This window comes from Micromys minutus, assembly GCF_963924665.1.
Source record: "Micromys minutus genome assembly, chromosome: 7".
NCBI lineage: Eukaryota > Metazoa > Chordata > Mammalia > Rodentia > Muridae > Micromys > Micromys minutus.
The window spans coordinates 74,977,127-74,988,533 of NC_137976.1; the positions used below are offsets into that span (position 1 = coordinate 74,977,127).

An 11,407-nucleotide genomic window follows, 5' to 3' on the forward strand; every position below is an offset into this window, starting at 1 on the left:
ACCATGCAGAGACTGCTCCACCTGGGAATCCAACCCATGTACAGTCACCAAACCCAGATAATTTTTCAGATTCCAAGAAGTTCATGCTGACAGAAGCCTGATATAGCTGTCTCCTGAGAGGCTCTGCCAGAGCCTGACAAATACAGAGGCAGACGCTTGGAGACAACCACTGGACTGAGCATGGGATGCCCAATGGAGGAGTGAGAGAAAGGACTTAAGGAGCTGAAGGCATTTACAACCCCATAAGAAGAACAATAATATCAACTAACCAGACTTCCCAGATTTTCCAGTGACTAAACAACCATCCAGTGAGTACACTGGAGGGACCCATGGCTCCAGCTGCATATGTTGCAGATGATGGCATGCTCAAGCATCAATGGGGGGGAGAGACCCTTGGTCCTGTGAAGGTCCAGTGCCCCAGTGTAGGGGAATGCCACGTATGGAGTGGATCAGTGGGTGGGGGAGCAACCCTTATAGGAGCAGGGGGAGGAGGAATATAATAGGAGACTTCCAGATGGGAAAGTGAGAAAGGAAATAGCATTTGAAATATAAATTTTAAAAACTCCAATAAAAGAAAAAAATACTTTTTTTAAAAAAAAGCATAATCTATGGAAGAAAAGAAAAGGAAACAAGGCTTCATGAACAGTGAAAATGTTCTGCTCTCTAAAGAACTCTTTGGAAGATACAATGAGATGCAGATCACTCGTTTGATAAAGGTCTCCTATCTAAAATGTACAGAGAAACCTCAAAGATCAACAGTAAAAACAAAAGCAAAACAAAAAAAATCAAGCAATCCAATTGTAGAATACACACGGATTCTTCCTAAGGAAGACATGTAGATTACAAAAACAAGACAAGGTGTCCACATCATTGGCTATTGGAAAAGAAAAATTACAGGCATACAGACAATTGACACAAACCTGAATAAAGTATATTTACTTTGCCAAATACTAAAAAGGATCCTTCAAACTAGGTTGATCATGCATTGATGGTAAAACACATAATGGTAGAGTTATTCTCAAAAACAACCAGCAGTTTCTCAAAAAGTTAAAGATTCATGGTACTATATTCCCCATCATAATCTTGAGCATTTTTACTCAAAGAAATGAAAACTTATACCCACATAAAAACTCATACACAATTGTTTATAGTAAATTTATTTGTAATAGCCCTAAACTATTAAGAAAATCCAAACATTTCCATTATAATAGGAGAATGTTCAAACAAACTATGATTTACATGTATCATGAAATTAGCAGAATAGGCGGTCGCGTGGCCCTTCCGGTGCGGGCAGGGCGCTGAGGATCGGGCGCCCCTCGGCCACAAGCCGCCTCCAGAGCCGCGGGATGTAGCACCCGGGCCCGGGGCCCCCAGCAGAGATAGCCAGCCAGGTCTGTCCACCATCACAGGAAGATCTCTGCCTCTGGGGCTGAGAGACCCCAACCTTTCCTCAAGCTGAAGCTGCAAGGCGCTGAGGCACCAGCCAGATGTCTTCCCACGAAGGATCTGCCGTGGCACAGGGCAATGGGGCTCCTTCTAGTAACAGAGAAGCAGACACGTGGAGCTGGCTGAGCTGGGGCCCCTGCTGGAGGAGAAGGGCAAGCGGGCAGCCACCAGCCCAGCCAAGGCTGAAGAAGAACAAGCATGCCCAGTGCCTCAGGAAGAGGAGGAGGAGGTGCGGGTGTTGACTCTTCCTCTGCAAGCCCACCATGCCATGGAGAAGATGGAGGAGTTCGTATATAAGGTCTGGGAGGGACATTGGAGGATCATCCAATACGATGTCATTCCTGACTGGTTGAAAGACAACGACTACCTGCTACATGGCCACAGACAGCCTATGTCCTCCTTTCGGGCTTGCTTCAAGAGCATCTTTCGAATCCACCCAGAAACTGGCAACATCTGGACACATCTGCTTGGTTTTGTGCTATTTCTCTTTCTGGGAATCTTGACCATGCTCAGACCAAATATGTACTTCATGGCTCCCCTGCAGGAGAAAGTGGTCTTTGGGATGTTCTTCCTGGGTGCAGTGCTCTGCCTCAGCTTCTCCTGGCTCTTCCACACTGTCTATTGCCACTCAGAGAAGGTCTCTCGGACTTTTTCCAAACTGGACTATTCAGGGATTGCTCTACTGATTATGGGGAGCTTTGTCCCCTGGCTCTATTCCTCCTTCTGCTGCTCCCCACAGCCACGGCTCATCTACCTCTCCATCGTCTGTGTCCTGGGCATCTCTGCCATCATTGTGGCACAGTGGGACCGGTTTGCCACTCCCAAGCACTGGCAGACAAGAGCAGGCGTGTTCCTGGGACTTGGCTTGAGTGGTGTTGTACCCACCGTGCACTTTACTATCGCTGAGGGCTTTGTCAAGGCCACCACAGTGGGCCAGCTGGGCTGGTTCTTCCTCATGGCTGTGATGTACACCACCGGAGCTGGCCTTTATGCTGCTCGGATTCCTGAGCGCTTCTTTCCTGGAAAATTTGACATATGGTTCCAGTCTCATCAGATTTTCCATGTCCTGGTGGTGGCAGCAGCTTTCGTCCACTTCTATGCGGTGTCCAACCTACAGGAATTCCGTTACAGCCTAGAAGGTGGCTGTACCAACGACTCCCTTCTCTGAGCCTTCCCACCTGAGGGGTGGAGGAGGAACTTCCCAAGTGCTTTTAAAAATAACTTTTTTGCTGAAGTCCGAGGAAGAGTCTGAGTTGTCTGTTTCTAGACAAAAGCTCTTAGAGAAGTCAGTGCCGGCGACACTTCAGCTCACTGTCACAGCCTCTGGGCAGTACACTTCCGGTGCGCATTCCCAGCGGACTCCTCACTCTCACAGCGTCTGGGCAGTACACTTCCGGTGGGCAGTACACTTCCGGTGTGCATTCCCAGCAGACTCCTCAGCAGGCAACTGCTGCTCCTTCACAGACAGGATGTGGGAGCTCATGTTGAGATTTTACCCATTCCTCCAGCCATTTTGGGGAAAAAAAATATGAACTGGGATTCTTCAGAAGTTGTGTTTTGTTTTTTCTTGAAGAAAATATCCCTCCCTTACCCCTGTCCTTACTTTGTAACCTGGCTGATAACAGGCCATCCGTTTTTGTAGCACACTTTTCAGAAACAATTATAACCTGGTCCCATCTTTCTAGGACAAACAAAGCCACGCCTTGATGTAGCCCGGTTAATCATGGAAGTATGTCCAGGCTTCAAGTAACTTGAGTTTAAATCCTTTTTTTTTTCCTTAGAGTAATGTAAAATTAAAATGGGGAAGATATTTAATATTTAATACTAAGCTTTAAAAAGAAACCTGCTATCACTGCTGTATCTTGATGCAAAGACTATGGTGATAATAAAAGAAAGTACAGACAAAAAAGAAAAAGAAATTAGCAGAATAAAAAGAGCAAACTGATACAGGAACAACCTGAGTAAATTGCAAGGGAAATATGTTGAGAAAAAAAACCCAATATTAAAAACAAGCTCTGTGGTTTAATTAAAATTTTACCATAGTGAAAATGCGTAAATGGGGAAGAGATCAGCAGCCAAAATGAATGGTGAAGGGACAGACGCAGCAAATGGAGAGAACATGTGGAGGGGCTGCAGGAAGCAGGAAGAGCTTCACTGGGATGGAGCATGCCTGCATCTCAACATCAGTGATTATGGAAATCTGTGGGGTAAATAAGAACCACCCCAATGCCAGTGTTGCTTCTTGTTTTGATCCTCATCCTTCACATACAAAAAATGGAACCACTGTGGAAGTATTAAAAACAAAAATATGTACCCTATCTGCCATCTTCCCAACTTCCTTTATACCTACACTTATTTCAAAATGAACATCTTGAAGAGAGTTGGTGGATGTGTCTCATTGGTACAGTGCTCAGCTAGCATGAAGGAGGCACTGGATTCAGTACCCAGCACCACACGAACCTGACATAGTAGCTCATGCCTATATAGCAGCATTTTGGAGATAGAAGTAGAAGGATTCAAGGTTTAGTGTCATCCTCAATTGCATAGCAACTTCAAAACTAGTTTTGTGTACATGAAACTATGTCTTAAAACAAAAGACAACCCAGAAACCAACCATCTAAACTACCATAACCCCCAATCTCTACATTATTCCCCAAGGATGAGAGCAGAACAAGAAGCTTTTGCTTAATTCATTTTCTCCAGAGATCAGAAGGGACCAGAGGATTTTACCCTACCCAACCAACCTTGTAACTAACAGTATGAACCTCCCCAGAGCTTCAGCCCCATCGATACTCCTGCTGTCAACTCAGCCACCTCACCAGATCATCATCTTCAAGCTTCACTAGTTTCCATAGCAGGAAAGTAGCACATGAACAAAGAGTTGAGAGCTACTCCATCATATCCAAAACAGCACACTATCAAACTCTGAAGTCCAGTGTGGAAGAAGAAAAGAAATACTGCTGGTCTACCAATCAGAATACCATCTAACAAAATTATGGGAAACAGAAATTTTATTTTAGTAAACATCTTAAATGTAAATGTCCTTAATTCACCAGAAAAAATATAAAGATTATTGACTGGATTAAAAAACAAGAACCAACTATTATCTCCATGAACAAAGACAACTAACAAAGACATTCAAAAGCTGAGGATCAAACGGTAGAAATACAGTTACCAAATAGAAGACAAGTAATCAGGCTTGACTATCATTATATCTAACCATGTAGATTATAAACCAAGCTAATCAAAGGTGATATTAAAGGGGGCATTATATGTAGCAGTTATAAACACCTATGTGCCAAATTTTAAAGCCCCAGTTTCATAAAACAAACACTAAAAGGCATTCGAGGCCATGACATAATAATGACAGGAGATGTCAATATCCCATTCTTATAGTTAGATGAGGTCTAAATATAAACACCTCAAAGCTGAATTATACCATAGATCAATTGACCCTAACAGATACATGCATAAAATAATCTACTTTCAAAACCTTCTTTATTTAAAGTTCTTAAATGCTTCAACCTCTCTTCTAGCCCACTGATAAGAGGTATGGGAGAAAGAAGCTTATTATAAAAGGGGTTTGCAGACCTGTTTGGAAGTAGTTCCTTGGAATGATTCCACTCTTCATTGTCAGGATACCAGCAGTCTAATTCAATAGCAAATGCCAAACAAGAAAAAAATAGTTGGTGGCTCCATCCAACAGAAACAGCAAGTCGCCTCAAAATGAGTCAGCAGAATTTGTCAGAACCAGCTGGAATACCATGAAAACTTTTTTGGTGCATTTCTCTCTACAAAGTGAAAACCAACAAAGAAGCAAAACATTGTACATCATAGTAATGGAAAAGCATCCTTCCACTGTTTGGAGGGATCCGTTTATATTAATTTAAAACATCATATGCCTTCTCACGTGTCTTTTCCGCAAAACATCATGTGCTGTACTGGCTTTTTCTAGTTGTCAACTTGACTATATCTGGAATGAACCACAATCGAGAATTTGTAGGCCCACTTTTTATCCTGATCTTGACGCATAGAGGCTGTGAATATTAGTACACAAGACAAGATCATTGAGCTCAAGATCATCTGGAACAAAGCAAGTCCCAGATCTAGGTGTGGTGGTATGTGACCTTCAGTTGGAGACCCACATAAGGACATTGGAAGAAGGGAGGCTGGCTCTTTTCGTCTACTTGCCTTGTTGAACTTCCCCTGCTTTCCTTATGGGACTGAGCATCTGCTAGATCCTTGAACTTCACAGCTGCTGCTCACCATTGTTCGGAATTTTGGACTACAGACTGTAAGTCACCAACAAATTCCTTGCTATATAGAGACTACCCATAAGTTCTGTGACTCTAGAAAACCTTAAATAATACAGAAATTTGTACCAGCATAGTGGAGTATTCCTGTAACAAGCTGACAATGTTTTGGGAAAGATTGTGGAAGTACTTTGGAAGTTTGAGCTAGAAGAGCCATTAGGATACTAAGAGCTCTGCCGGATGTTTTGTAGGAGCTTGGAAGATAATGTTAGGAACATTGTAGAAGATGGAGGCCTGGCTTGTGAAATTTCAGAAGGAAGATTAAAGACTCTTATCAGAGCTGTTGCTATTCTGATTGTGACGATTCTGTGGCTTTGGTTAGCTGGAGCTGAAAAATCAGCTGTGATTAACGGAGACACCAGAACTACAAAAGAAAAACCTTTGCATTACTGGGACTATTGATGCTAGTCAACTGGAGCTAAGAAATTAGTGAGGATTAAGAAAAGACCAGCATCATTTAGGTGAAGTCTTCTGGGAAGTGTTTTCTGAGAGCACAAAGAGATTGTGTTCTAAAGATAGCCAAGGTTGTACTTCGTGCTGTGTCTGGACTTGGTAATGTATAAGAGTCACCGAGGTAGTACTGCTTTTGAAGGAATAAAGGGGTCACAGAGAGCAGCTGAGGCTCAGCACTGTGAGAGGGCATGCAAGGTCAATGGTGAAAATGAAGCTTCAGTGACAATTAATGCCCCAGGACTGATAGTAGTGTTTTGGAGATGCCAGTACCACGAGATGACTGCCAACAACATAGAAAAAAAGGTCTATGCTAGAAAGGGCGGAGCTGGAGAAGTGACCCAAGCCCTTGGAGGATCCCAGACATTGGACAGTTAGAGTTTGATTTTGCTTTTGACCATGACTGTGCCCTGATATTTTTCCCTCTTGAAGGAAGAAGTGGAGCCCACAGTTAAGAGATTTTGAATTGTAAAACGACTTTGATTTTTAAAAGAAACTAGATGTTTTAAAGGGATTGCAATTTTAATATGTAAGAATTTGTAAACACTGTGGGAGTCTTAAGGTTATTTAGATCTTGGGTATGAATAAGAAAGTAAGGATTGAGGATTAATAGTGATGGGTTTGTGTGTCAACTTGACAAGGAGTCAATTGTACTAGATGGTGTTGTGTCAACTTGACACAAAATGGAGATATCACAGAGAAAAGAGCCTCAGTGGAGGAAATGCCTCCATGAGATCCAGCTGTAACGCATTTTCTCAACTAGTGATCAAGCGGGAAGGGCCCAGCCCATTGTGGGTGGAGCCATCCCTGGGCTGGTAGACCTGGTTCTATAAGAAATCAGGCTGAGCAAGCCAGGGGAAGCAAGCCAGTAAGTAACATCCCTCCATGGCCTCTGCATCAGCTCCTGCTTTCTGACCCACTTGAGTTCTAGCCCTGACTTCTTTTGGTGATGAACAGCTATATGGATGTGTGAGCTGAATAAACCTTTTCCTTCCTTGCTTCTTGGTCATGATACAGGAATAGAGACCATGATTAAGACATCAGCTCAGGTTACTATATAAAGCAAACCATAGATGGAGAAACCAAGACAAAAACAAATTTACACAATATCTGTCCACAAACCCAGCCCTACAAAGGATAATAGATGAAAATTCCAAAACAACAAGGGAAACTACACCTTAGAAAAGGAAAGAAAGATATCTTGCAACAAATCCCAAAGAAAAAAAGCACACAATCATAATTCTACCTCTAACAACAAAATTAAGAAGACACAACAATCACTATTCCTTAATATCCCTTTTTTATTGAACAACTTTATTTTAAAAAACAAAAATAACTGTACAGATTTTAAGCATTTTTGCATAAAAGCATATGAATACATTTTTTGTCAGTACTTGGTTTTTTTAAAGGTTTGATAGTGTGCATTAAGATCTCACTAGTTACAATGAGCATAAGGTACATGTAAAACAAGATGTAACCTGGAATTAGTCAAAGTTTTCTTGGTGTGTAAAAATTAAGCATAATGGTTTTACATTTTTTTTCTTTTTTCTTTTCTTGAATTTCACATAGTCTGTGTGCTGTTTCTGGGGTGTTCTGAGCTTTCTGGAGTTAGTATCCAATTATCAGTGACTGCATATTATGTCTGTTCTTTTGTGACTGGGTTATCTCACTCAGGATGATATTCTCTAGATGCATCCATTTTCTTAATAATTTCATAAAGTCATTGTTTCTGATAGCTGAGTAGTACTCCATTGTGTAAATATACATCAATTTTAGTATCCATTCATCTACTGAAGGACATGTGGGTTCTTTCCAGCTTCTGGCTATTATAAATAGGGCTGCATTGTGGTGCCTGTGTCTTTGCTGTATGTTGGAGCTTCTCTGGGTATATGCCCAGAAGTGGAATAACTGGGTCTTCAGGTAGTACTATGTCCAATTTTCTGAGGAACCACCAGACTGATTTTCAGAGTGGTTGTACCAGTTTACAACTCCACCAACAGTGGAGAAGTCTTTCTCCTTCTCTGCATCCACACCAGCATCTGCTGTCATCTGAAGTTTTGATCTTAGTCATTCTGACGGGTGTGAGGTGGAATCTCAGGGTTGTTTTGATTTGCATTTCCCTGATGGCTAATGATGTCAAGTACTTCCTTAAATGGTTCTCAGCCATTCGATATTCCTCAATTGAAAATTTTTTGTTTAGCTCTGTACCCCATTTTTAATAGGGTTGTTTGATTCTCTGTTGTCTAGCTTCTTCATTTCTTTTTATACCTTGGATAGTAGACCTCTATCTGATGTGGGGTTGATAAAGATCTTTTCCCAATCTGTTGGCTGCCATTTTGTTTCCAAGAGAGTGTCCTTAGCCTTACAGAAACTTTGCAATCTCATTAAGTCCCATTTGTCGATATTTGACCTTATAGCACGAGCCATTGGAGTTCTGTTCAGGAAATTATCTCCTGTGCCTATGTGTCCTAAGGTTTTTCCTCCTTTCTCTTCTAATAATTTCAGTGTGGAGATCTTATATCCACTTGCACTTGAGCTTTGTACAAGGAGATAAGAAAGGGTCTATTTTCATTCTTCTGCATGCTGAGAGTCAGTTGGACCAACACCATCTGTTGAAGAGGCTGTCCTTTTTCCGTTGAAGGTTTACAGCCCCTTTGTCAAAAATCAGGTGACAATATATGAGGGCTCATTTCTGGATCTTCTATTCTATTCCATTGATCTACGTGCCTATCGCTGTATGAGTACCATGCAGTTTTTAGCACAATTTCGTTGTAATATAGCTTCAGGTCAGGGTTGGTGATTCCCACAGATGTTTTCTTGTTGTTGAGGATAGATTTTGCTATTCTATGTCTTTTGTTATTCCAGATAAAATTGCACATTGCTCTTTACAACTCAATGAAGAATTGGGTTGGTATTTTGATAAGGATTGCATTGAATCTGTAGATTGCTTTTGGTAAGATGGCCATTTTTAAAATGTTGATCCTTTTAATCCATGAGCATGGGAGATCTTTTCATTTTATGAGAACTTCCTTTATTTCCTTCTTAAGAGATTTGAAGTTCTTGTCATACAGGTTTTTCCATTGCTTAGTTAGAGTCACACCAAGGTATTTCATATTTTTTGTGACTATTGTGAAGGGTATCTTTTCCCTAATTTCTCTTTCCACATGTTTGTCCTTTGAGAAGAGAAAGGCTACTGATTTGTTTGAGTTAATTTTATATCCAGCCACTTTTCTGAACTTGTGTATCAGCTGTAAAATTTCCCTGGTGGAATTTTTGGGTCACTTACATACACTATCATGTCATCTGCAAACAATGATGTATTGACTTCTTCCTTTCCAATTTGTCTCCTTTGATTTCCTATTGCTGTCTAATTCCTCCAGCCAGGACTTCCAGTACTATGTTGAATAGGTAGGGGGAGAGTGGGCAGCCTTGTCTAGTCCCTGATTTTAGTGGGATTGCTTCAAGTTTCTCACCATTAAGTTTGAAGTTGGCTATTGGTTTGCTGTATATTGCTTTTATTATGTTTAACTACGGGCCTTGGATTCCTGTTCTTTCCAAGACTTTTAACATGAAGGGGTGTTGAATTTTGTCAAATGCTTTCTTAGCATTTAGTGAGATGACCATATGGTTTTTTCTTTGAGTTTTTTTATATGCGATTACATTGAGGGATTTCCGTATATTAAACAATCCCTGCATCCCAGGGATGAAGCCTACTTGGTCATGGTGAATGATCGTTTTGATGTGTTCTTGGATTTGGTTTGCAAGGATTTTGTTGAGTATTTTCACATCCATGTTCATAAATGAGATTGGTCTGAAGTTCTCTTTCCTTGTAGGGTCTTTTCGTGGTTTAGAAATGAGGGTTATTGTGGCCTTGAAAAATGAGATAGGTAGTGTTCCATGTGCCTCTATTTTGTGGAATAGTTTGGAGAATATTGGTATTAGGTCGTCAACAAATGTCTGATAGAATTCTGCACTCAACCCATCTGGACCTGGGCTTTTTTTTTTTTTTTTGGTTGGGAGGCTTTTGATGACTGCTTCTATTTCTTTAGGTATTGTGGGATTATATAGATAATTTACATGGTCCTGGTTTAACTTTAGTAACTGGTATCTTTTTAGGAATTCATTCACTTCCTCCTGATTTGCCAGCTTTGTTGAGTATAGGCTTTTGTAGGATCTCATGATTTATTGAATTTCCTCAGTTTCAGTTATTATGTCTCCATTTTCCTTTCTGATTTTGTTAGTTTGGATACTCTCTTTTTGCTGTCTAGTAGTACGGCTAAGGGCTTATAAATCTTGTTAATTTTCTCAAAGAACCAGCTCTTGGTTTTGTTGATTATTTCAATGGTTCTTTTTGTTTCTATTTGGTCGATTTCTGCTCTGAGTTTATTTCTTGCCATCTCCTCCTCATGGGTGTATCTGCTTCCTTTTGTTCTAGGGCTTTCAACTGTGCTGTCAAGTTGCTAGTGTATACTCTTTCCAGTTTCTTTTTGGAAGCAACCAGAGCTATGAATTTTCCTCTTAGTGCTGCTTTCATTGCATTCCATAGGTTTGTATGTTGTGTTTTCCTTTTCATTAAATTCTAAAAAAATCCTTAACTTCTTTCTTTATTTCTTCTTTGACCATCCTATTGTTTAATTGAGCATTGTTAAGCTTCCATGTGTATATGGGCTTTGTGTTGTCTTTGTTGTTATTAAAGACCAGCCTTAGACCTTGGTGATCTGATGGGATGCATGGGAGTATTTCAATCTTCTTACAACTTTAAGTCTTATTTTGTGACTGATTTTATGGTCAGTTTTGGAAAAGGTGCCATGAGGTGCTGAGAAGGTGTATTCTTTTGTTTTAGGGTAAAATGTTCTGTAGATATCTATTAATTCCAAATGGTTTATAACCTCTGCTAGTTTCATTGCGTCCTTGTTCAGTTTCTGTTTCCATGATCTGTCCATTGATGAGTGTGGGGTGTTGAGGTCTCCCACTATTATTGTGTGGGGTGCAATGTATTTTTTGATCTTCATTTGGATTTCTTTTATGAATATGGGTGCTCTTGTATTTGGAGCATATATGTTAAGGATTGATAGTTCTTTCTGACAAATTTTTTCTGTAATGAGTAAAGAGTATCCTTCCTTATCTTTTTTGATAACTTTTGGTTGAAAATCTACTTCATTAGATATTAGAATGGCCACTCCAGCTTGCTTCTTGGG

General features: G+C 40.6%; 1 protein-coding gene across 1 annotated transcript; it reads left to right on the forward strand.

The window, feature by feature from the left end:
• Positions 1-1,401: 1,401 nt before the first annotated feature.
• On the forward strand, positions 1,402-2,614 carry LOC308422804 (adiponectin receptor protein 1-like; the record flags this gene model as incomplete). Its single annotated transcript, XM_080919473.1, is given in 2 exon segments — positions 1,402-1,557; positions 1,560-2,614. Coding segments are annotated over 2 exon segments (1,125 nt in total). The 5' UTR covers positions 1,402-1,487.
• Between the last annotated feature and the right edge of the window lie 8,793 nt (positions 2,615-11,407).